Source organism: Rhamphochromis sp. 'chilingali' (assembly GCF_963969265.1).
Source record: "Rhamphochromis sp. 'chilingali' genome assembly, chromosome: 6".
NCBI lineage: Eukaryota > Metazoa > Chordata > Actinopteri > Cichliformes > Cichlidae > Rhamphochromis > Rhamphochromis sp. 'chilingali'.
This window is the reverse complement of record NC_137933.1, coordinates 18,095,967-18,123,204: the sequence shown is the minus strand read 5'-3', so window position 1 is coordinate 18,123,204 and position 27,238 is coordinate 18,095,967. Positions and strand designations below refer to the sequence as shown.

Sequence of the window (27,238 nt, the reverse complement as noted above, 5' to 3'; positions counted from 1 at the left end):
CTCTCTGCAGCAGCTACACGCTGACGTGACACCGAATGAACGCATCAGGTCTCTGATCGGAGCTTAATTTAAGCCTAACTGTCCCTGCACAGTTGTGTGTGTGTGTGCATGTTTGTAGTTGTGTATTTTTGTTTCGCTCAAGTCAAGTTTTCCATTGAGACTTACGAATCTGTGTAACCATTAGCTCTGTGCAGCGGCAGAAAGAGATTGGGTTTGATCAGTAACTGAATCCTGGTTTATCACACAGTCTGTGCTGTGCAGCCTTTAACCATAAACTCCCTTTGTTTTCCATGCTGTTCCATGTATGCTCCTCCAGCAGCTGTTCTGGTTGGGTGGAAACTTCAGGATAAGACAGCTCAGCTGGATTCATGGGAGGCAGCTTGTGATAAGCTGCAGTGCGTTTGAAAGCACCTCGAAACGTCTTTGCAAACCTAAAGAAGTGCAGTTCCTAGTGCGGTACAGTCATCCAATGGACAGACAGTTCAATTCGCACTAATCGTCTCATTCATGATTTAAACGTTCATTTCCACACCTATGATTCCTGGTTTGGAAATACTTATTTATCTAATACTGGGGTTTGGCGCAGCTCTTTAGTCCATCTGTCTGAAACAAGTACTCCCAGCCCCCTTGCAGCTCCCTTTAAGGCAGGCTTGTGATTGGTTGCCCCTCATAAATGGATGGTTCAGGGTGCACTTGGTGACATTGTGAAAGCAAAACTCCCTTTAAACAGGAAGAACTCTCAGACAGAACCGGGAATTCTCAGTTTTTCATTAGAACCACCTCATGTCTTCTCCTGATGTTACATAATAAACCCTATGATGCAAATATCTGTGTGGACCTCAGAGCCAACAGTTCGTGCGATCGAGTCTTTCTTGCAGAAACTTGTTACTTTTCTTTTTTTCGTAAAAGTCTGGATGTCCAGGTGACGTTGAGACATGAGCTCAACAGTGGCTCAACCTTAATTTAGGAGGTTTTTTTCAACCATGACTGGATGTTGACAAAAGACGGCCAGCCGAGAGTTATTCATCGTCGATATCCCAGAGAATGTTATTTTAATGTTTTCACGCAGATAAAACGACACGTTCAGAGCCATACATGTGGCTACAGCCGAGTGTAAAACAAGTGCATCTGTTATATGGTTTAGTGAAACTTTTGCATGAAACCCTCAGCCCACGTAGGCTTAAAAAGTGGCCGTTCTTATCTACCACACCCCTTGTAGCCTCCTCTACCTGAAGCTGATTCTTCAAGTGTGATTTCCATGCTTAGATGAAAGTAAATCTCTCTGCAGCAGTGCTGACTTATAACAGCCCCCTCCTTTTGTAAAAACCTCAGAGTGGGTGAGGTTTCAGCAGCGCAAAGAAACTGGTGGGGCGGAAGCACGAGCACGAAACGGCTGTCTTAAAAGGTTAACAGGTTTTCACTGATTGTGGGTTTCAGGATGCCCTGGTGCAGGTTCGCAGCGGTAATTGTGGCTACCTGTTGTTGACTGTGTGGCTTATTTCTGACTGCACTGTAATCTGCTCCTGGGCCGTGTTTATTCTCTGAACTGGGCGTACTGATTAGTGCTCACCTTGGACAGTTATAGCTAAAGCACGGATGCAGTTTTAGAGAAGATTGCTTATTCTCTTTGTCACACGTGAATAGGACTTTCAGGCTGCTGGACATCACATGAGGTCATTCTCCCAGTGTGCAGAATGACTTCACAGCTCAGGACCAGTTTGAGGTTAACTTTGAAAGACGCGGTCAGCATTGGAGTTGCACTGTGCCAAGTGTCGGGCCTCGTTTGTGCCGAACTGTCCCACCCCCAACTGTTGCTTTAACCTCTGTCGTTGAAAGTGCAAAGTCATAGAGTGAGCATTTTTATAGGGCAAATTATTAATCAGATACTAAAAAAGTTGATTGGGAGATTAACTGATGCTAAAAATACATGTGGGCTGTGCTTCTGGTTTCAATTATAAAGCAATATTTCCTGCAAGAACAAAGTGCCAGCTGTGGAGATCCACCAAAAAGGCCTGCATACGTATGGGTGTGTGTGGGTGGGCGGGCGTAATGTTTTTATGTTTAGTCAGAAAAGACTGTAATGTCTTACAGTTTGGTTTCAGTTCTCGTTTTGACTCTCTACCCAGAAGCATCAAAGGAACTGAGCGGAGACAGAGGGATAATATAAATGAGTTTCACTCTTTTCCATTCTCACGGTGTCTCTCTCCGTCTTACACACACACACACACACACACTCTCAGGGGCAACTGGGTTGTTCGCCGCTTTTAAACTTTGCCTTGGATCCAGTTGAAATTCCTTTCTCCTCATCTCATTTCCTGTTGTCGCTCTCTCCAAAGCTAACCGCTCTCCAGTTTTCTATCTGGCTGACTTCTCTCTCTCTCTCTCTTTCTGCAGTCTTCCTCGTCTCTCCCCCTTGATTGAGTACACTGCTTGTATTTTTCTCAGTAACAACCCCCCCCCCCCCCCCCCCCCACACACACACACACCCTTCCTTTTCTTAAAGCCTGCGTTTCCCAGGCCTGCTACTTGAGCCCACGGCGACTCAAAGCATTCGCGCCTGTGTATCCTCGAGTGTGTTCGTGTCAGAGGGGATTAGAATAACGAGCCGAGCGGTGCGTCTGTAACTGTACGCCACAGCGTGGCCGACTGAAACCGGTCGACAGAAGGAGAAAGCCGAACATTCGCTGCATCCATCGCTTTGGCTTCGCCGACTTCCGTTTCCTCATTTCTTCCGTTGTTTTTTTTTCTTTCCTCTGCAGGGATGTAAAGTTTCTTTTTAAGTGTCTCATTCGGCTGTTCACTCTTCTCCTGTCATCTCAGCTCAGTGCCTCCCCCTGTTTTGCGTGCACACAGAAACACGTGCAAAGTGTGTGTGTGTGTGTGTGTGTTTGCTTGTTTTGCTCAGATACTAGGGCAGGATATTCTCCAAGGGCAGCTGCGGTGATGCTTGATGAAAAGAAAACAAAAACTGCTGTTGTTGTTGGTTTTCTTTCCATATTTTCTGCTTATTATGAATCGCGAGAGAACACACACACACACACACACACACACACACACACACACACACACACACACACACACACACACACACACACACGCGCACACAGCTCTGGAGAAGTTGAAAAATGAACAGATAAAAAAAAAAGGAAGCAGCATGAGATGTAGGGAAAGTGAAATCAGGTTAAAGTTTATCTTGAAAGGGAAAACGAAAGCAGGCGTGAAAGACAAGTCCTGCACTGATAAAAACGCAAACAAAGGAGGCTTCAGACCAAAAGAGAAAAGGGATAAAAGGAAGAAAATGATAGGCAGGCTGAGACAGTGGATTACAGACTCTGGTTTTATAATAAAGTCTTTAATCTAACATGATGAATGGCAGGTTACTGAAGAGGCTTATCTTTTCTTTTGTAACAGGCTCACTCACTCGCCATCAAACATATACACACAAATATCTAAAAGTGGAGTTTGTATGCTCCACTCTCAGGCTGACAAACTCTCCTGGTCATCATCCAGATAAATAAAACGGTCCATCGCTTCTTCCTCTCCTGAACAGGAAACTGTCACACTGTACTTCTAATTGTGGTAAAGACAGATGGTTTGGCGTATTTACTACAGATCATGTCGTCTTTATAGAGCATACGATCATTTTCTGAGCATTGAGGCAGCAGCCAGTTTCATTTAGTTCCTCAGTAAAGCACAGCATGGAAACACTGTGATCCTTTATTGTAGCTGCCTTTATTTTAGCTTGTAAATTGCACAGTAACGCAGCTGGAAGCAGTAACTGTTCTGATGTGCTTACAGGCACTCGAGCACAGTGTATTCAGGCTGTTCAGTATGCAAGGCCGAAGGTGGGAAATCAAGAAGATTCTTCTTCAAGCTTGATTCTGATGTTGTGTGTTTGCTTGCTTGCACAGTGTTAAGTATCGAGATGTTGAAGTCGAGTGACCGCTAATCATGAGATGCTAGGTTTGGACATTATGGGTGTGACAGCGTAGGATCAAGTGATAAAAGCGCCAGTCACAAAGGGATAGAGACTGGTTCCCGACCATCTGACAAACAGTTGGGGAGTGTTTGCTCGAGGTTGGAGGAAGTTGCTCTGAAGTCGATTGCTCAAGCTCCTGCCACAGAGGCCTGGAGACTGGCCATTGTTCCCTGGCAACCACAGGTTGCTGGGTAAAAATGTGTATTTCCTGTTGGGGAAAACCTCAGATTGCTTTGTTCACTAGTGGATTGTCGTGGTTGTCATGTTTTTCATGGAAGACCATGAATGAGCCAAGACCCAGAACTATAGTGAAACTGCCAGTTCACCTTCAAAGTAGAAGTTGTGCCTTGTGAAGCATGTTGGATTTTGCATCGAGGCACACCTTTTTACTTTGAAGCAAGGTCTTCTCAGTTTCAGGTTTGCAACACAGTTTTTCAAATTATGCTACTGCTTGGCTAGTAGTTAGTGAGCGTTTGCAGACAAGCCAGCGTCTTCCATGTAAACTATGGGTGACTGTGACAATCTGCTAGTGACCACCCTCACTGTGACCGATTTCTCTCAGCAGCCACTCGCTAACCAGTCCAGGAGTGGACGCTTTTTTTCTAGAGACTGGTGGTTGTATCATGTTTAATCTGACAGGCTGCTCCTCAGGAATGTGTAGGCTCTACTAATCAATCAGGGTCTGGAAAATGAAGCCAATGTGCAGGTAGCTAAGCTTGCAAATCCTAGAATCACACCTTTAGACTGGCTCCAACTTTCATTGGAATATTACCAAAGTGAAGCTAGTAAGCTTAGTAAGCTAGCTAGCTAGCTAAAGTGCGTCGAAAACAGTTTTTTATGCCAACTTAAAAAGATGTGCGTTTTCACACTAAAATATTATTAACTCACTTTTGGTGCCAGTTTCAGATGGCTGTATGAGGAACACTTCGAACTTGCCTTCATTTAATTAAATTCAGTTCAATTTAGTTTTAGTTATATAGCGCCAAATCACAACAGCTGCATTTAGAGGCTTCAGTAATCACCTGACCTGAATATGTGCAGGAGATACGACACATTGGCAGTCGTAGAACTATATTCTTTATGTTGAACTCATAGGTGTCAACACCCCCATTATGCTGTTTCTAATTTGTATGAACATTAAACTCTATTCTAAATAACTTGACCGCACAAGTGATTAAGTTTTGTGTTTTTACCTAATGTTCCCAGATTGTCTACATATACAGTCCACATATTACATATAGCTTCAAACCATCATTTCAATCTTTCAACCCACAATCAGATTCAAAAGGTGTTGGCAGCTTCTGTCCAGAATAACCATAAATAGTTGAAAGTGGATGATATATCTTTGGTGGTTTAGCTGCTGTGGGACAATTTCAGTTCTCCACTTACTGCATCATTTTGATTAAAATGGTTGTTACCCACCATCTAGCGCTGGAAAGACGCGCTGTTAGATCACTTTGCACAGTCTGTTTACAAAGTGCAACACTTAGATACTGCAAAAACATGCAATTTGGGCAGAGTAGTGTCACCAAAATCATTTTGCACATCCTGTCGGTTATTGTGGGAACTTAAAAATAAAAATGAGACTTTGCCCTGCTTATATTGAGTCATCTATGTAAAGTTACTAACTTTACTGTAAAAAAACAACAACACTGTTTACAAGCTACTTGTAAGACCTCATGATTTGAAACTTTTAACCCCTTGAATTATCTCAAGACTGATTTAAAAAAAATTGATTTAATCTGTGCTGGTTTTGTTTTTGTTTTTACTAAGTTGAGTCATTAAACACATTTGCACGCTTTAAGCACGCTCACTGGGAACGCTGTGGTAATCCCATGATGTTTCTGGTCACCAGGATGAGTGCAATCTGCAATCTTGCAGTTCGTGAATGAAAGCAGGTGGAAAACGTAGATTGGAGGGAATTCGGGTGCTCGGGGTGAATGAGGAGGATTACGGGACGGCGATAAAGTAAATATGAGAAAATAAATGAGAGCTGCGGAAGCAAGGGAGCTCTAATGACAGTAGGAAGTAAAGGGATAAAGACAGAGATGAGAGGCAGTTACATCATCTTGAAAGGCAGATGGAGCTGTATAGTTTGCATCAATACGTCAAAGCGGTGCTGCGTGTGTCCTGTTCCAGAGCTCAGGTGTCGTCTTAATTTGTGAATGAATGTTGTTATTGTGAATTGTTGAGTGCACGAATCACGCAGTGCACGAATCAGCCTCCAGAGAAGCAGTCATAACACCGTGTTGTATTACAGACCCCACAGGGTGCACTTCACCATCTTTGTTTGTCTCAGCGAGGGTTTAAGGTTTATCCAGCGTCACGGACTGAAGGTGGAGGCACCAGATCGTATCTTCCTTGCAGCTGGCTGCTTGCCTGCTATCTATTTTACAAAAAACGAGTGGGAGTAACAACAGCGCATTGTGAAAACGCTCAAAGGACACATCTTGTGTTTTGCATTGTCAGCAAATCATTGATTTGACTGATTGTTTTGAATTTTCCTTGTGGGATTCGTTGAAGGAAATGTGGAACATCTTGCCCCACCTTCCTGGTTCTGTGATAAGATGCGGTTATCGGGAAGTCTTGATTATATAATGCCAGCAGGGGAATTATGTTTTAGTATTTATGGTAGGGCTGATTGAGTGGAACTTTAGTGGGGCTGCTGCATTAATGTGCAGCCATACTGACAAACAGGAAAAATAATTTGAAGATAGCCATCTGCTTTGCAGTTTCACGCCCGGCTATTTGGTGTCAAATGTCAACTCTCTCCCCTCCCCCCTAGGGTCAGCCGCAGGGTCAGAAACCCGGCAGTGGAGATTTCTGGCTTAGTATCTCTGATGTGTTTCCTGGTGCAGTAAATGTAATCAAAGTTTATATTGTTATGTATCATATGATAAGGCAGTGGTTCCTAATGTGTGGATTCACTCCCAAGATAAATACAAAGTGACGCAGGATGATGGAGGAGTTCCTCATCGGGGCTCTAGAAATCTTTAATAGGATCCTCTTTAAAGGATAAAAACATAAGGAGACATGCTAAATATGAGGTAAGGTAATGTAAAAGGCAGAAATGTGGATAAAGAGAAGTACTGCCTTAAAGAGAAAGTGTCAATTTATCAAATAGCATCACCCGCCCTTTAAACTAATGCTTCTTACTGTGAAGACGTTTTAAAGCCAGAAATAACAGAGCAGCGTATGCTAGCAGTGTCAGATAACCACACAGACAATGAAGCGTTACTCAAGCAGACGTTCACAATGATGGTTAACACTGTGAGTCCCCCCCAGGGTAAAGAGGGTAATGGCTAAAGTGGATGCACGTCTTCATAAATGAGAATAAATATGCCCTGCGGGACCAGAGTACCACCTCTCCGGTTTGTGTGTTTGTGTGTCTCGGTGGGTGGCTGGATCACATTTTTGTTAAAGGGAGTGCTGACACACATGTTTGACATACAGGAAGTGTCCCACGCAGATTCATTCATTCACAGATGTTACATCACAGACACAGGCATGCTCGCGGACACGGCGTTCACATGTCGCACATTGTTTTCTGAGGCCACGGTTTTATATATCTGCACATAAAAACAGCCGCCCTGGCAGAGCTAAGCTCATTATACATGGTGTCGGATGTGGTTAGGTAATGACAATGAGAGTGCGCGTTGGGACACTGTACCAGCTCTGGACCCCTCCTCCCTCCTTCATACACTCATCTCTAAAACAACAAACTTTACATAATGTTTCTTTTCAACCCTTTCCTAGTTCTTTAATAAATAATGACCTGTAGCCTGAATAAACACATTGTTTTTTTCCTACTTAATATGCCTCCTTTGTTCTTTTCATTGTGCAGGAGAAGCAAAAAACATCCCTCCGTACCCGGGGCCAAACAAGATGAGGGACTGTTACTGCACAGTCAACCTGGACCAAGAGGAAGTCTTCAGGACCAAGATTGTGGAGAAGTCACTTTGGTACAGGCCCACCTGTCCATTTTTACTTCTGTCTTTTTAACTTTGCTTCTAAACTTTTTGGTGTGTAGTTACAGAAATATGCAGTTGCGACATTTAAATAATACCTAAAGGCAAAGCTGATCATGAATTTAAACAAAAAGAAGCACCAGAGTATTAAAAATGGCAGCTGGAAAGGGAAAACGATTGAGGTGTCTCACCTGATGTCAGCGTGTCCACCATAGTGGAGATGGTTCAAAGACAACATGTTTTAAAAGGCACAACTTTTATTTTGAAGGCGAACCTCCTCCATTTCCAGGTTTGCTGCACAGTTTCACTACAGCTCCGAGAGTAGCTGTGCAGTGTCCATCACAAAAGAAATCACAAAAAGTTTTAAGTCAGCCGTTCAGGAAATATTGTCCATTTGTCCCTAGCGACAGTTGTTGCCGGTTGCAGACCAGTCTCCAGACCTGTGTGACTAGTTAACTTAAACCTATACTGTCACAATGACTGTTACATATCTAAAATATCAGACGTTTACATGGTTACATGTGGTTAGTGGTCACATGTCTGCAAAACCTCAGTACGGCCTAAAGATGTTTTGACATATATATGACCTATAGTTTGTTCTGGTCTCAACCAGTGGATGAGTTTGTAATCTGTAGCTTTTTCCTGTGGTTTGGTTTCTGTTCACGCAGAGAAAACTCCAAGCCAACCGAAACGCGTCACTACAAACGACGTGAAAACATTCAGTCTGCTTGTTGTCAAGATGCATCTAGGGCAGGAGAACAAGATAAAATATAGGAAAGATGTCCTAATATTTGTATTTTTTTGGCATCAGACTGAGACCATCTGAGTGGGATTACGGTTGTCACATCTTCACATACGACCAACGCCAAGGGAGAAAATGAGCCATCTAAACAGACTAAGCCGGTGTTCCTCAGACCAATAAACTACTATTATTTTCACTTTATGATATCTGCGCTGTTGCTCACACTTGAGGGAAAGCAGAGACTAAATCGATGGAGTCGAAATGTACTTAGCCCGCGAGGGCTTTATTTTCATTGTCTCATGTGATTCATTGACAAAATCAATCACTGCTGAACAAGGAAAGAAAAATAAATGTGGCTGTGATGTTTACACAGAGGGGAATGTACCCTTACCTTACCCCAACTAAGACACACCAGTTCAGACAACACTGAAAAATACTGTGGAGGCACGAATAGTTTGCAGATTAACCAACCAGTCCATCAATTAGCTCACTTTAAACTTGATAGGCTGCTTTGTTACTTTCCAAGCACGACATCTTGTATTTCATAGAATACTTTACATTGAAATACTGCTATAGTAGTGAAAGTATTACTTTAAAATATGACGCTGTTTCCAGACAAAGATGAAATAAATGAATTAAAAGGCAGTTATTTGGTGTCGTAGATAATGCAGCACCACTTAAATGGCATGGTTCACAACAGGCTGTAAAGGGGTACAGTGGTACTGAAACCCACTGCATTCACAATACCAAGAAAAACTTGCACACTGTCTTTCTCAGTATGACTTCTCTATCTAAACCAATAGTTTCTCACGATAATGAAAGATCCGATCATTTTTTCTTTGAATAATTCCAAAGCCTTTCATTGCATTCGTGACTTGAATCTGCATTTTGCTATATCTCTTTGTCCAGAACATGTTGCAGACATGTGACCTGAATTTCTTCTCTCAACTTTCAAAATCTCGCCATCTGTGTTAGTCGTGCAGCTTGCTTTATCAGACTGATCACAGTTCCTCTCTTCTCTCCTGCAGTCCGTTCTACGGGGAGGACTTCTACTGCGAGATCCCGCGTAGCTTCAGGCACCTCTCCTTTTACATTTTCGACAGGGATGTCTTCAGAAGGGACTCCAGTATCGGTGAGTAGGCAACTGCTCCTCTCGATAAAAAAACCTCACCGTTTCACCTCTCGCTACGGGCGTAACGATTCTGAAACCAAGGCAAAATTCTGTAGTGTGAAACCCACCCCACCCACCCACCCTTTGCTTCAACTGTTGAGCTCTCTGTCCTCTGTCCCAGAGCAGGCATGCTGAGACAAACCTCAGTGCAGCAGCTCAGTGTATAAGTGTAAACACAGACAAACAAGTTATATGTTGCGTGGGGGGCCATGGTAAATATACTCACCACAGGTTTTTACTGTTCTTACTCAAACCTCCCACTGTTTTTAGGCATTGTCCTGTGATTGGATGTTAAATTGTTAGCCGTATCTGATTAGGCGCTTCCATCGTAGGCAGGCAGAGCCAGATAAGTGACAGAGTCACAACTCGAGATTTTTACAGGTTTAAATAAACAAAAACAGCTGCATGAGAGCATAATGCAGAACGATGCAAGCATGGCGGTGGTGTCGTTATTCTTTTTGCAAGGAAGTTTGTTTAGGTGGATGCACGCACCTGGTGAAACCATTCATTTGTGCTGAGGGTGTAAAATCAAAAATAGCACCTTAGTGAAGGTCACAGCTGACATTTAGCTGACTTAACCTTTTTCCATGCTCAGCACATCAGCTGTTAAATGAAAGGGAAACAGCCAGTCAGAGCGGAACAAGAGCGTCCCTCCCACTGATCCAGTCCAGCACCTACCGCAGACTCAACCACGCTTCACTTCCTGTGTTTTGATTTGCAATCGTGGGCGACTGGTCTCTCATACTTATTTCTACAGAACCATCAATAGGTACCAGTGTCTGTCTCCATGGCAACGTACAGACTCATTGATGTTTCATTGATGTTTTTCCCACGATCCAGGATCTCTCTGTTCTGGGTTGGGACACCTTTTCAAACACCATCAATTACAGCAACAGCTAAGGATGCATTATTTCCTTTTTAAAATGTTATTTTTTTTCTGCCCAAAACCTCTCATCTGAGGTTGGCAGTTTGGATTTTGAGGTGAAACATCAGAATAACTTGTACTGACATTCAGTTTTTAAACTGATGTTCTTGGAATTTGCACTTGTTTGGAAATTACTCCAAGAGACCTTCCCAACTTGTGTAAATCTTGAGTTCTCCTTAGATCTTCACTGAGTTCCTTGGACATTTCCATTGTTCTCAGTATTGATCAATCCAATGAGTGCTGTCAAACAAATCCTTTATTGCTGGCAAAGACAAACTACCAGCTAAAGTCAAACATGATCGTTACAGTTCAAACAAATCGTTAAAAGCCCCCAAATTATCGTGAAACATTGATGCCCACGATTATGGTATGTAAACTTGTGACCACAACTGCATATATATATATATATATATATATATATATATATATATATATATATATATATATATACACCATCATATATGTGTATCTGTATAGTGGGTATGACTGCTTTATCGCAGAACAATGTTTTGGCTACAAATACGTGTCAAAGGTGTGTGTTTGTTTGTGTGGGCGGATGTTTCTATCATTGGGTGTGTCAGTGTGTACTGGTGGGTTTGGATATGCAGCGTGGGTGTGTGTGAGGTCTCAAGCACCACACACACAAATGGAAAAATTTATGTGTGTGTGGGTATGTGTGTTAATGTCTGTGGGTGTTGCAAACCCCTGCTCTGACTGATTTCAGAAAAGAAATGACTGGAGTCATTTCCAGGGTACTGAAATGCACGTTGTTGTATTTCTGTGCCAGGTGACTGTGTGCATTAAAAAGCAATTGGCATGTGGTTTTACAGTACATGAGCAGACATGTAAGTATTTGTGTAAGAGTTTGTCAAGCATTCACGATCTACGTCACACTGAAGTACGCAGGCTTTTTGGGATGCATGAAGTGAGTTGTGTTTTTCAGCTCATTTATCTTTGTGTGCTAACATGTGCGTAGGCAAGGTTGCCGTGAAGAAAGAGGACCTGCAGAAATATCACGGGAAAGACACCTGGTTCCAGCTACAACCTGTCAGCGCTGACTCAGAGGTGCAGGTCAGTACAAAGACACGGAGACATACTTTTATAACAAAACTAAGTGTGCACTTTTCATCTCTTCCTCTCTTTTTGTACAATCTCTAGTTGTTGTTTTTTTCTACAGCTTTAAAGGGTTTTTATATCTCCCCTAAAAATGTGTACAGTTAAAATTGAAAGCTGGCATTATATACTTTTAATGTCAGTCAACATTCAAAGCAAACCTAAACCATAAATCATCACTGGTAAGAGAAACCCTTTATTTGGGTCAGTCTTATAATAGCATTTCTAATTTCTCCACTTAATGTAAATTTAACAGTTCACAGCATTAATCCCATCACACAGCTGCACAGTCATGTTCCCCTTTTTTCCCCGTACACTGATAAGCTTCTTTGAAAATTTTCACAAAAAAACATAGTGTGAAAAAAGACATTGTATTAGATTATTGTAAGCCCACATTGCTTCATTATCACCCTCCTTTTATTTGTTGGTGCCACTGTTGTTTCGATGTGAGTTTATTCCTTTTGATTTTTAATATAAACTAAACACTTGGTGGCAAACACATTGTCAGGTAAAATCTTAAAGTCTCAAAGTCTTAAAATTTTAACCCAGCACATGAAAGAGCCCCAATTCGAGACCAGGTATAGACACAAATCTCTGGTAGGGTTGGATCAGGAAGGGGATCTGGTGTAAAAAATCTGACAAATCAAATATGTAGTTCCTGCTGCTGTGGCGACCGCCCCTGTGAATAACAGAGCACCTGAAAGAATAGGCTAGCTGACATTAGCTAGTGCTTGCTAATCAGAATCAATTCTGATTAGCCTTCAATACTGAATACTAGGCTAAGGTCACCTTCTCAACCAGGTGCGCCACAGTGGTACCCCAGCTAATGTTAGCTAACTTTCGCTAACAGTACCTCAAGCTAAACTTAGCAAACATGAATTTACATTACTTACCAGTCTTCATTTTATGTGTTGATAGCCCAGCTAATGTTAGCTAACTTTATCTAACACTAGCTGAAGTTTTTTAACATTAGCTGACATTTTCAAACATTAGCCTTCAGTACATGGGTCACCTGATCAACCCGGTGAGCTATAGTGGCACCTCAGCTAATATTAGTTGCCTTTAGCCAACATTAGCAGACACTAGTTTTTGATACATGGGTTGCCTGTGAGCTATAGTGGCAAACACTAGCTTAGGTCTGTCCTTAATCTAATATCAATTAGGGTACCTAATGTTAAGAACTTGTGTCACTTTACTTATTCATACAGTAAATCCTCTTTTAATAAGCTGTTTGGTTTAAGGGAAAAGGGCCCTGCTTAAAAATCATATTCCTGAAGATAAGGTACTAAACAGCACTGTTTTGGTACGGAAATACAAGTGTTTTAAATGTACTCATATCAAAACTTTTAAATATTACACCTTCCCTCCACCATGTATAGATGTAGTGCATCTGTGTGTTTGTGTCTGAATTGGGGCAGAACCCAAACAAACAGACTGTGTGTGCACCTGAAACATTTGAGACTGGAGGGTCAAAGTCACCTGCGTCTCTGTGTCTACATAAAAAACATTTGTTCACCTCTAAGAGTTAACGTGCAGCTTTTATAATATTACTCTATGCTCTCTATTTGCCATGAATGAATGAAATTAATGGCTAAATGTCAGCTGATTGACAGATGTGAGAGCTTATGTTTGGACTGCAGGTTTTTGTTTTCATTGACTCATCTTGTATGACAAAGATAAAAGAAGTGTTTGCGGGAAGATTAAAGGACAGCGCTGTATGAAAGGGTCGTTTTAATGTTCAGTGTAGCACTGTTTGCAGTCTCTCTGTTACCACTGATGTGTCTGTCAGTTGCTTTGTCCTCTTTCCCCTCGCTCACAGCCAGTCGCGGCAGATGACTCTCTTTGAGCTTGGTTCTGCTGGAGGTTACTTCCTGTTAAAAGGGAGTTTTTCCTTCCCACATTTACCAAGTGCTTGCTCGCAGAGGGGTTGTGTGATTGTTGGGGTTTCTTTCGTTTTAATATTGTAGGGTCTTCAACTTGTTGTTATGATATGTACAGATTTCGTTTTATAGCACTTGTCCACCATACTTATTTATTACATGTGCAGTATTCTCTACTATTCACTATTCAGCAGTGTCACTCACCCACACACATGCACACACAGAGTGTGAGACACAGTGAACAGTGAACAGTAACATCTGCAGACAGATGGGTGTGTGTAGCCCTAGAGCAGTGGTCTGAAACAGAGAGACATTCATGCGAGGAGCTGGGGAGAGGAAGGATGTGTGAGAGAATGAGACAAGAGAGAGAAAAGTGAATGTGATGGATCAGATGAAGTAGGAAGATAGAGTGTCTCTCTTCTCTTTTCAATAGAGGACACATTGTTTTGCCTGTGTGCACATGTGTGTGTAAAGTGTGCGTGTGTTTGTTCTCTCAGCTTGAATCGTGCAGAAAGAGCCAACGCCTGTAGGTTTGCATACTGATGCTGTTAATTAATGAAGTTTTTCTAGACAGCTGCATTGCTGCACTGTCATCATGTCATTAATCCAATCACTTCAGAGGAAGAATAACTTCAGCATGATGTTCAGGCTCAGCTATTTTCACAGTGTCTCTGTTACTGAAGGAATTCCACTTGTTCATGATTGTGTGTTTTTGTTTTGTGTGGGGATTTATTAGAGATAAATTACTCCGTATTTCTGTGTGTGTTGAATGAAACTCCCTCTCCATGGATCGGTCCTATTCTGAGAAACTGTTTCACGCCTTAGATAAGATTAAGAAACACCAAGTTTGCACCAGATTGCATGTCGGTTTCAGTTTCAGATTTAGCAGAAATTTGTCTTGTTACACAAACCAACTGTATTTCCTGTACACACATCAGGGTAAAAATCTGCAGAGGGCTGAATTTTATGCTGTGTTCTCAGTGGACAAACAATGGGCTAATAACAGGTGTCTCTGTTTTTGTGTCATGCAGGGAAAAGTGCACCTGGAGCTTCGTCTGAGTGAAGTCATTACGGACAGTGGCGTCATCAGCCATAAACTGGCCACACGGTGAGGCCACTCATACACACAAACACGTAAACACGCAAAAAATGCTTGGATTTAATGTACATTTTTTACCCGCATTGCCATACCATCTTTCTTTGTACCACTATGGTGCTAACAGGCGGTGACAAAGACACTTTTTTTGTACATGGCCCTTTGTTGTTTGAAAATGTGACTGTATTCACATGTGACTGGTAAACTTAAGCGATGAATAATGATAATTGTGCTCATGGATGAATTATTACGCTTACGACTGTGTGCGCTTGTTGGTTTTTCAGCCTTTGTAGCGTGTAGCAGTACAGGCTGATGACGAGCCAGCGTGGCTCTGTTCCCAGTGCACATCGTGGGTAAGGAGCTTAGAGTGGAAAGCAGCAGGTCATCTAGTCAGATTTCTCTAGAAAGACACGTGTACGGCAGAGACGGGGAGAGCCTTGTCCATTAAGCAAAAAAGTCTTAGCCATTATTAATTTACCGTTAAAGTGTTGTAAACTGGAGACCCAGCTTCATTCACGTCTTCAGAGTTGAGTCCCGTGTGGGTTTTTTACTAACAGTTACATTTTAAGCACGTTGTTGTCTTGTGTAGTTTTTGTTTGATGCTACACACAGGGGGCTTTTTTTAAAAGCAAGTACATAGCTAGTTTCAGTTTCCATAAATCACAAAAACACAGATGATGGTTATATCAATTTAAACCCCCTTCCCATCTCTCAAAGGGAAAAACATGACATGCTGGCAGACGTTAGTACTCATTTTACAGCAGAATACCTCAAACACAAAGTCAGATATGTTTCTGATTGAACTCCACACCCCCCGAGGGTTTAGGACTACAACTATGAAGTAAGTGTGTAGCCTGCTGATTTATACTGAATGAATTCCTCAATTCAAGTGGTGTTTAAACTATTTTAAGAAACCACTATCACCCAAAAAAAGAAGCAGAAGCAGCAGGCTGTATTACGTTTTATTATGGGCGATTGTGGCTTAAGAGTTGGGAGTTCGCCTTGTAATCGGAAGGTTGCCGGTTCGAGCCCCGGCTTGGACAGTCTCGGTCGTTGTGTCCTTGGGCAAGACACTTCACCCGTTGCCTACTGGTGGTGGTCAGAGGGCCCGGTGGCGCCAGTGTCCGGCAGCCTCGCCTCTGTCAGTGCACCCCAGGGTGGCTGTGGCTACAATGTAGCTTGCCATCACCAGTGTGTGAATGTGTGTGTGACTGGATATGTAAAGCGCTTTGGGGTCCTTAGGGACTAGTAAAGCGCTATATAAATACAGGCCATTTACCATTTAAAATTACTGCAAAAGTATAAACAAAATAAGAAGAAGGCTTCAAAGTTTTTAGTCTTATTACTTTAGAGTATTCCCAGAGTTAAGATCTCTTCTTATCTTGTCTGAATTTATATGAAGTCAGACAGAGTGGCTCCATAGCCCTGAGTTTGACTCTAGGGGACACAAATCCCTTGGGAGTTGTATCAGGAAGGACATAGTGTGTAAAAATGTAACAGTGGCAAGTCCTTGTGAATAAGGGAGAGCTGAAAGCTGAAAGTAGGATATAAAAACAGACATAGCCACCATGACATCATGCATTGGTTTCTGAACTCTGCATTTTAATGCCTCAGTGTCAGCATGTTAATTTTGTGTACTTTTTTAATAACTAGAGGTTGGTGAGTTGACGTATAAGCTAGTAAAAACAAGCTTGTTTGGTAAGCTGTATCTGTACACTCTGCAGGTCGGTTTCACAGAAACAGATACCAGCTAATTAATGCCAAGCCAGAACCAACCTCACAACATGTCATAATTCGCTACACAGCGACCCATATCATTTGTCAGGTAATTTAATTATAAATGCTCCAAAAGGCACCAACACCACAAACCGAGAGGTCAAGCGTGACTGGAGTAACTGGAAGCTGCCTGTCAGTCAAACGGACTATGCCCTTAACTCTAAGACTTAACAGCTGTCTAGATAACAATATTTAGACTTGAGAGTTATAAGAATAAATTCCCACTGTATTTATGAGTGGGGAACATTTGCACTGAGACAATAAAATCTTTTTTTTGTGTTTTAATATCGGGCTATAAAAATGCATCTTAATACATGCTTAATACATACTATTAAGTATTGAGATACAAGTATATTAATGTAGAGTTGACATTTCAATGTGGGACTCAGCCTCAAGTGGTGATTAGAGGAACTGCAGTTTTTGACACTTTTTAGTCCCAGAGGTTATTGCTAGACTTAAAGGTACAGTGGGGAAAATCTCACCACTAGATGTCAGTAGATTGCAGATTCAGTTAACCGAATTCTGTTTTTTACCCCACTTAATTCAAGTGCATAACCCTAGCTACGGTGGCCACTGTAGGACAAACTTATTTTTAAAAAGACCCATTTTCAGGTGATAAAACATATCTATGATCCTTCACGGCTTCAGTCTAAAGGCGCAAATATGAATTAAAATTTGCCTTCACAAATTGTTCCAACTTTAGCGTACTGCTTATGTCTCTAGCTTGTCCCTAGTCGATCTTGACTGCTGTATTCTAGATGCCTCAATCTGACCTCTCAGTAATATCTACATGTAGTGCTACATGTAGCCTCGAGCCTTTAGGGATCAGTAACGGTTTGTAGTGCTCGCTTGTTTCTAATTTCCACCTTCAGTATTTCTTTTCCCCATTTCTCTTTCTTTTTTCTCTCAGCTTGCAACCGCAAATATCACTGACTCAGAGTCCCCTGAGGCAGTGTATCAGAGTTCATGCAGGCTCCTTGTGGGCCCTGTTTGGAAACAGACAGGTAAACAAAATGCTGAGAAAACTGATGACTCGAGACACTGACAAGCAGATTGGAGCTGGTCGTGTAAAACCATGGGGGACATCAGGAGATAACAAGTGCCTTATAACGTCCCTGCTCTCATATATCGCAGTGGTGTAGCCATCAGAGACACTGACTCATAATCACATCCACTCTATTTGTCTGGGCTGTGATGTAATTAGTTTCTCTTTTATTTGAGTGATATTGTTTTTGACAGGAAGCATGGGTGCAGCGGTGAAGCACATTAACCTAATATGAGTAATGTGGACTAAAACAACCAAAAAAAAGTCCGGATCTCCACCGCTGTCTGGCATGCCAGAGCTCACAGCAGTGATGAGGTAGCGTGGGGCCAGGATTGTAGGCCAAACAAGGGTTATATAAACAAGCTTACTGGCCAGGAAGTGCTCTGGCATTAGTGATGCTTAACCCAGCCCACTTCTTATTCCTTATTAGGGGACCTGCGTGTGCACGCGCATCTGTGTGCATACATGTGTGTCTATTCAATTGCGGGCAGCGCTTCTGTGATTTGCCGTGTGGTTCATCATGTGTTGTGACTAGTGGTGCATCACAAGTGGTGACACACAGGAAGTGATTCGTCCCGCTGGGTGTCCTGTTTGGATGCTAATCTCCTTACAGCATGATGTCATGGGGTAGGAGGACAGCGGTGACACGTAGACATAGATTACAGTGAATCACTCTGAAACATCATTTTACCGCTTCGTCCTGACCTTTTTTTTAGTGTACTCAGCCAGCGTTCGGTTAGTTTTTAGTTCTTTGTGCTTTAAAAGGGAACTTTTTAACAGCTTGCTTTTTGTCGCATATAAACTGTCTACGTCACACAAATAAGATGAAAAATATACTTACATTATACCATAGGGGAGAAATTAGAATATGCAAGATGTCAATAACTTAATAAAATGTGGCGATCATAGATTTTTATACTATAAAGTGTAAACAATCTTTATATTATCTACTTTAAAATGCAGTGTGTTTATTTATAATGAAAGAAGTGAAATAAATGTCATATTTTTTAGAAAAATCACAATTCTTGGGTGTCACTTATGGACCAAAAGCCTGAAGTCGCCACTTTGCGCTGGTGCAAACCAAGCTAAGAGCAAAACAAGTCTACAGGGAACGTGTATGCCCAGAAAACTCTTGTTTCAAATGACATCACCAGCCCAAGATGTCAGCACCCATTTCTGAGATGTGTTGGCCTCGCTTTTTCTTTGCACAATGACAGGAAGTGGTGACACATTGTCTGTTGTTAAATAGTCCGTGGGTAAAGCTGAATGGACGTTTTCTCCAGGAAAGGCACAGGAGTGATTTAAAGACATTAATCATGGGTTAAACTGTATTTAGCCTGACCAGCAGGAAAAACATCCTTAAATTCTCACAAAGGCTTCAGATGTCACCAATTATCTCAAAAAGTATATGCAGGTGTATTCAGGTAAATTTCTTTAATGTCTTCAAATTAGAAAAAATTGATTCTTAAATGAATTTTGAGCTGTATTGAGTCTTTTTTTTTAGCACTAAGATACTGAGAACCTCCAGAATAAACTCAAATAATCACAAAAGCACAGTCATCTACTTTTTGCATGCAGGTTGTTTGCTGGTTGTTTACCTCCACAGAAACTTGCATATGTGGTCGGATGCTACGTGCACAATAGCAATTATTTCTGTGTTGATAATAGCTTCTTTTTTGTTCTTATCCTATAGGCGGGTTGACTAGAGGTCTGAGGCTCTTACTGGGTGTGCAGGGCTGGGAGATTGGGTGTCAGCTCTCAATGATCTTGACAGTACTCATGACCCTATTACGAGTAATATCATTAACTGATTATGTAAAGTGTAATGGGGCTTTAAGAGTCCTCCAGGAGTATATTCAGACGGTTTTGTTTTACCATTGGTATTTGGCGATCTCTTCATCCTTCACCTTTTTTTTTTTTTGCTGCTATTTTTAAATGAAGGAAACAGTTGAGCCAACTCCTCTTTTATTAAGGATTGGAGATTAGAACACCTGAACTTAAAATAATTAGTATATTGTAAAGAACATCTGGGTTTTTACAGCTGTTATTGTGACACAACTTGTAGGACTATGGTGTGTGTGTGTGTGTGTGTGTGTGTGTGTGTGTGTGTGTGTGTGTGTGTGTGTGTGTGTGTGTGTGTGTGTGTGTGCTCATTCGCTGATGTTCACTTCGTCTGTTTCTGCAGAGTACTGGAGTGCCAAGGTCTTCCGATTGTCAACGGCCAATGTGACCCCTACGCTGCCGTGTCCTTGCTAGGTCCTTCAAGGTGTGAGATCTTACACAATTAAGTGTGATTTTAGAAGTCAGCATGTACAACTTTATCACGTTTAGCTTTGAATATACATGGATGTGGATGATTTATCTCCATCTGCTTTTCTTTACCGCTCAGGTCAGAAGCCAAGAAGACTAAGGTGAAGAGAAAAACCAACAATCCACAGTTTGAGGAGGTTTTCTATTTTGAGGTAGTGTGTCAAGAAATGAAAAAATATATATATTAACAATACAAATAAGTGTAATTGTCAATTTTCCAGTTTCATGTCAAATGTGGCCTGATTCACAATCCCAGTTCCTCTGAAAGGCCATTGACCTTATAATTCTCTTTATTACACTTGAACGAGGTTATTGATGAGTTAAACTATTGTGTTTTACTTGGGGAGGGGTTATTCCCAAATTACTGATAACTATTCGTGAACAACACCTCATTTTTGTATCAAGTTAGAGGTTTTCATGGCTAGTGAAAAACCTCGAACCTCATATGTTCCTCCCACTGAATGAGCAGTGGTATTTGCACAGGCTTCACATACATTAAACACGAGCTGAATTATTGATTTTTAGAATCTAAGATAGTAAATTGTGGTCTGTATGAAGAGCATAACTACGTAGAGCCCTCATAGCTATTGACTCCAAGGCTTTGGGGCAGTGTGGCAATGCCAGGTGTTTGCTATCACTCTGTTTTTGACATAATATCCTGTTAGCTCACTCGGGCATGTTTGCTGGAAGTTTAGGAGCAGGTTTGCTTCCAAAGTGGGCTTTCAGGCAGCGAGGCATTAAAAAGACAGGAACTGAGGGGAGGCATAAGATAAATAATTGGGGGTGGGGGGGTTTGAGCTGTGATTACTAATTGTAGAAATAAAGCAGACATTGTAACTTTTACAAAAACAAGCGTGGCTAATAAACAAATGCTAACAAGCTAATGTATAGTTAGTATCAACAAGCTACAGTCATGTGAAACAGAAAGTTTTCATGGGATTTCGTGCACTCATGTGAAAGACTAAGTACAACCTTACTTCTCGGTCAGTATCATCAAGGTGCCGTTAATTAAATCCACTCAATTAACTGATCATCAGCAAGTGTGATCACCTCTTTAAAAGCAGAAGTTTTAGCTGTTTGCCTTTCTGGAAAATCTATGTTTGCACAATGCCACGATCTTTATAAGAGTGGACGTCCCAGCAAATTCACCCCAAGGTCAGAGCGTTGCAATGATCCAAGAGGAAAAAAGCTTTTTTTAGAGAGAAAAAAAAACATGGCAGCACAGCTTAGCAACGTTACATGTGAACAAATTAGAAAAATGTTCTTTGGAAAAAAAAAACACTCTCTTTGCATTAGCTTATATGTAAAGATATTTTTCATACACCCCCTATCACACTGACCCCGTTAACCCTCGCTCACTCTGACATTTTTGTGTTTGCTCCTCCTTCTCGCTGAGGAACTTACTCTGCCGTGGCCTCCTCGTTGCAGCACCAGCAGACAGCAGGACAAGACTGTGATTGATTCAGACAAACCAAACAATCTGGCCCATTGATTTCTAGCCGACAAGAACGTCCTATTTATTCCTAACCACCACATGAACACAACTGTGCATTGCCTGTCATGCTTTCAGCTGGCAGCACCTCCCCCCTCGCTCTAACATAGCCCATCCATCATATTTCTGTCATGTGATCAGATTTTTTGTTTCATTGCTTCAAAATGTCTTTTCTTACTGCCCCAAACCAGCGTGAGCGAGATCCTCTTTTGCATCCAAAATGATTTAAAATCGTTTTTTTTAAATAGGATGTAAACAAATTGAAACTTTCTCCATTTCTAGGTAACGCGGCCATTGAGCTACACAAAGCGGCAGTTTGACGTTGAAGAGGAGGATGTTGACAAACTGGCGCTGAGGTGAGTCAGTTTGCTGTCTTGTCTGTGCCGGGATCAGCGCTGAACTTGGCATGGCGTCAAGCCTCTCTGGTGTTTGATCGGTTCCATGCTCTTTGTGTTCAGGGTGGACCTGTGGAACGCCAGCAATCTGAAGTTTGGGGATGAGTTTCTGGGAGGTGTGCGTGTGCCCCTGCGGGTCCTGGGTCAGGCCGGAGTACACGACGCATGGTGAGAAAAAAACAGGGCACACATTCCACCCTCCACCCAGTCCTCGCTTTAGGATTACATGTTACAACTGTCCGTTTTTAATCCAGTCTAGTTTTAAAGATGTTATAAAACGACACTTTTTCCTGTGCAGGTACTTTCTGCAGCCCAGGGAGAACGGGGGGAAGTCTGTGAAGGTTGATGAGCTCGGCTCTCTGCGTCTGAACATCGTTTACACCGAGGACCACGTCTTCCCCTCCGAACACTACACTCCGCTCAGAGATCTGCTGCTGCACTCCGCTAATGTCGAGGTGTGTGCACCTGCTCTGCTAACCCCTCCCCCCCACTCAAGTACTGTTAATCGTGCTGCTAACCGCCGTTTTCAACCCCCCTCCTCTGTGTTCAGCCCGTTTCAGCGTCCACAGCTCATACTCTCGGGGAGGTGTGTCGAGAGAAGCAAGAAGCCGCCATCCCTCTCGTGCGTCTCTTTCTTCATTACGGCAAAATAGTGCCTTTCATCAGCGCCATTGCTCATGCTGAAATTAACCGCACACAGTGAGTGACTCATTACAACTTTTAGACCAGTATTTGTTTGTTTTCACTCCAAATTCTCACTTTTTTGTTCTTTTCGCAGGGATCCAAACACCATTTTCAGGGGAAACTCGCTGACTTCTAAGTGCATCGATGAGACCATGAAGCTGGCAGGAATGCACTATCTCCAAGTCACGCTCAAGCCAATTATAGATGAGGTGTGACACTTTGATGTCAACACGTTTTTCATTTCCCCGAGTTACGTTTGAAAAATCTCTCATGAAATAATAATCGCACGCTTTTCTAACTCGCCGCAGATCTGCACTGAACACAAGCCCTGTGAAATCGACCCCGTCAAGCTCAAAGAGTCAGAAAACCTGGAGACGAACAGGGTAAGAAGGAGAAACCAAAGAAGTCTGTTAGTTTGTGCCGGTGCGTGTTTTCTGACTCCTGCTCTTCACACCTCAGGAAAACCTTCGTCACTATGTAGACCGCATCTTCAACGTTATCACAACCTCTGGTGTTCGCTGTCCCACCGTCATGTGTGATATCTTCTTCTCTCTGCGAGAGTCTGCTGCCACTCGTTTCCAAGGTAACCTGGAGAATGAATGGCTTAGAGGGGGATGAAAAAAGCTGCTAATATGAAACAGGAAATAAAGGATGGTAAAGGATGTGCAAGATGTCCAAGGACACTTTTTTTTTCTATTCACTCAGAAACAGAAAGGCTTTTTATGCTCTGTTAAACACTTAAACCTCCTTTACAACCCTTAAGGTCATCTGTAACACATTATGAACTGTGTCTCTTATACTGTGCTGCCTCCTGTTGGCCATTACATGGCACTGCATTCATTCAGAACGAAGAAGCTTTTACATGTTTTCTTTGTGTGGATATCCTGCATCAGTCCTGTTTTTGTGAAGTTTTGGACTTTCAGAACAGGTCTAATCAAAACTTTCTGTTTTCTGCTCTCTAGTTGACCAAGACGTCCGATACACAGCAGTGAGCAGTTTCATCTTCCTCCGTTTTTTCGCTCCAGCCATCCTCTCTCCAAACCTGTTCCATCTACGACCGCACCATCCGGTGAGTTTGATGGTTAACCCTTTAACGCCTAGTGCAGGGGTGTCATAAATAAGGCCTGGGGGCCAGAATCGGTCCAGCAAAGACCCCAGTCTGACCCACTGGACGGCTTTGGAAAATGGGAAGGGGAGGCATGGATTTGGACCTTTTAACTGTGTTTTTTTTTTAATAGTTTTTACAGCCTTTCCTACTAATAAAGACCTCCACCACTGCCTTTATAGTACACAAAAATAACTAAGTTGTAGATAAACAATAACAATTAAAACACAGAAAAGTTTGCAGTGAGATACCAGATCTTTTTCTGGAGCTTTACACTTTTATTTGTGCTGACAGATTTATTATTTGCCATATTTATTTATATTTATGAGCCAGATGTAGCAAATATTATTCATTTTTATTAATGTAATAAAAGTTTAATAAAGAACAAAATATTTTTTTTGGCAATTATTTCATGATTCAGAGCTAACCAAGTTTAAACATTCCTGCTTTACTTTTTTGTGCTCTGGTCCTGCTTGAGAATTTTATTTTATTCGCCCTTTCCTGCCCTCAGGACCCTGCCACTTCGAGAACCCTCACCCTCATATCTAAGACGATCCAGACCCTGGGGAGTCTTGCCAAGTCAAAATCTGTGAGTTTCTCAGCTCAGCGTGCAGTTTTTCTGTTTTCGTTCCTGTCTCTGAGCTGGACTTCCTTTGTATTTCAGTCTAAGTGTTCAAAAATGCTGACCTCTTGTCTCTTTACATACTTTTTTTTGTGTCCTTCAAGGCCAATTTCAAAGAGTCTTACATGGCTGCTTTTTACGACTACTTCAACGAGCAGAAATATGCAGACGCTGTGAAGAATGTGAGTGTTTGATCTTTGATTTTCTTTCACGTTTCTTGCATTCAGTGAATTTTTGCCTGTCAGCACACACACGATCAAATAGTCTTTTAGTCTTGCGTGTCACAAGTAGAATAAACACAGATGAACAGATAATAAATGAGTGAATAAAATGATGTGAAAGCATTCATTTTACAGATATAAAAAAACTGGGATGGCACATGAGCCCGACCCAGACTTTTACCACAGCAATAAACGTTTTGATTGATGGCCTTCTTACGCTTAACCTCCACAGTTCTTGGATCTGATCTCCACGTCTGGAAAATGGGATCAAAAGAGCATTGAGACGCCAATCATGCTCAAAGAGGGGTAAGGAGCCTGCTTTCTAAAACTTTTTAAGGTGCAGACTATAAACAGCTCCAATACTTCTCCTCCGAGATTCTTCTTCGTTAGATAGGTGGTCATATCCACAGTGGCCACTTTATTAGGTATACCAGTTTAACTGTCCATTAAAGCAAATATCTAATCAAGAACTAATTTAAGCCAATGGAACGGCAACATCAAGGCATGCAAAAGAGCGTCTCTAAACACACAATACATCAAACATTGATCTGACCATCTTCTGATGACTGCTGGAGGCTGCTGCCCATATTTGACCATGTAATGAAGCTCAAATCATCATTAGTTTCTTTAACATGACAATGGGTTCACTGTATTAAACTATATTAAAATGCCCTCCACCCTCCCTGGATCTCAATCCGTCTTTGGGGTGTGGTGGAACGTCTTTATGCAAAACTAACCTAATCTGACTGTCAGACTAGACCTTTGCGTTACAGTGAAGCAGATTCAGCCTTTACATACCTGACTCCTTAAAGTAAACATTTCCGGAAAAGCTCCATCTGAGGTAGTAAACAGATTCTTTTGTGCTGACACGTTGGCTGTTCTGATGTTTCTAATGAGGCATTAAAGAGGAGGAGAGTTTCCATTTGACATTAGTTGTGCCAGCAATTCACTCACCAGCATCCCCACCCTCTTTTGTTTCTGCAACTGTGCGTAGGAGTGTAAAACTCACTATAAAGAGGGTTGATGGGAAGGGGTCAAAAGGCACGAAGGGCAGGTAAGAGATTCTCTATATAAAGGCTTTGCCCCTTGAGACCCCCCTACTGTTTGTGCACTGTGTCCCCACCTAAATCAGTCCGGGTATTTTTTTTTCTCCCACCAACATCATGCGCTGTGGTAGATGCTGCTGCACTTTACTTTATATCTGACCTGTATACAAGTGGTCTGTCTTGTTGTACTATCTGAAACTCTTATTATCTGCTCTGGATTTTAATCTTTCTGCATTTACATGGCAGTAGACCGACGAATACACTGGCTGTAATGGTATAAAGTAAAGTGTACACATTTAAGCCTGCTTACTTAGGAAGTGTAACCAGTGTTGATGGCCATAATTTGTTGTTCCTCCAAATGCCAGACATGCTTAGTGTGACCGCAGGGGTGGGTTACTGCAGTGATTGTTAACCAAGGGTACAGTATGTCACGAGAGGGTGTATTTTATTAAAGTTAAAACACAAACAAAACAAAAATTATATTTTATATTTCATTTAGTTAAAAGTTTATAGTAAAATAGTAAAAAATAATTCAAAGTAATTGTCAAAAGGGGAAATAGCTAGCTAAAATAATTGCAAAAAGTATAAATTGGCAAATGCTATCCGGTTGTTCAGTGATGACGCGATGAATCCTACTTCCGGGCCTAAAGTAGTCTGCGTTTAATATGGCTTTTGTGTTGTTAACATGTTTAATGTTATGTATTTTCTTCTATTTAATCTCAAAAAGCTCCTAAAACAGTCAGTGATCACTGTTGACCTCCCTCAGCTTTTATTACCGCTAATCATTTATTTAAGCTCAGTTTTTAAAACCTTAGGATGTAACTACAGCCCAGCCCATGCAGCAGTATATGAATGACTAACCTCGTATTATGGATGGATTATCTCAGTTGTTCTCCTGGCTGAAGTTTGGTCCTTTTACAGCATCCTGCCATGCGATTACATTTGTTCCTGACCACCGAGAACACTCACGTTAACTTTTATCGAGTGGAAAAAAGTTAGCTTGTTTATATTATGCTAACATAGCTGTGTCGCTAGCGGTCACGTAGCACATCATTATATACCAGCTAGCCCAACTTCAGATACTGCTATAAAATGATGAAACTTTGGATATGACAAAATTAAGATTAAGCAATTTTATTTATTAGCTATACATATGCATTTACAGTTAAAATAGCAAGCTACAACTGAGTAAGACTCTGACTTAACATTACAGATAAAAAGGCAAAGTTTCCAATTAAACATGAAAAACTGTTAAAATTGGTCACTAAATATAATCAATAGCTGTTGAATGGAGTGAGCTAAAATATGACTAAAAAGGTAGTCAAGTCAGTCGTTAAAAATGTGGTTAGCAATTTAAATTGTTAGCTAAAAATTTGATTTATAGTGAAGTTAGCTCAATAAAAGTTAGTTGTCAGCTAATTATATGGTTAAACAAGCACAGCTTCTAGTCAAACACTGGTCACTAAACACAATACGTAGCTGGTAAATAGAGTCATAGCTAAATCTATAACTAAAAGGTTGGGAATGATTCGTTTAAAAAAAAAAAAAGGTTAGCAGTTAAAATCGTTAGCGAAAACTATGGCTTTACAGTTAAAATGCCTCAGTTTAAGTTAAACGCTAGCTAACAATATGAAGTTACCACAGTTTATGGTTAAGCATGCTAAACAG

The 27,238-nt window shown here is 41.5% G+C and overlaps 1 protein-coding gene across 2 annotated transcripts in view; it reads left to right on the top strand.

Annotated features, from left to right (window-relative positions):
- rasa3 (RAS p21 protein activator 3) overlaps positions 1–27,238 on the top strand; it is a 38,437-nt gene that overhangs the window by 5,765 nt on the left and 5,434 nt on the right. For both annotated transcript variants that reach the window (XM_080884727.1, XM_080884726.1), the window contains exons 2-18: positions 7,824–7,941; positions 9,718–9,821; positions 11,762–11,856; positions 14,810–14,886; positions 19,881–19,961; positions 20,085–20,157; positions 21,780–21,853; positions 21,956–22,060; positions 22,191–22,347; positions 22,443–22,591; positions 22,671–22,785; positions 22,885–22,959; positions 23,036–23,159; positions 23,539–23,645; positions 24,193–24,270; positions 24,408–24,485; positions 24,757–24,830. In XM_080884727.1, coding sequence (XP_080740853.1) covers positions 7,824–7,941; positions 9,718–9,821; positions 11,762–11,856; positions 14,810–14,886; positions 19,881–19,961; positions 20,085–20,157; positions 21,780–21,853; positions 21,956–22,060; positions 22,191–22,347; positions 22,443–22,591; positions 22,671–22,785; positions 22,885–22,959; positions 23,036–23,159; positions 23,539–23,645; positions 24,193–24,270; positions 24,408–24,485; positions 24,757–24,830 — 1,684 coding nt within the window. The remainder of the gene's footprint in view (positions 1–7,823; positions 7,942–9,717; positions 9,822–11,761; positions 11,857–14,809; positions 14,887–19,880; positions 19,962–20,084; positions 20,158–21,779; positions 21,854–21,955; positions 22,061–22,190; positions 22,348–22,442; positions 22,592–22,670; positions 22,786–22,884; positions 22,960–23,035; positions 23,160–23,538; positions 23,646–24,192; positions 24,271–24,407; positions 24,486–24,756; positions 24,831–27,238) is intronic.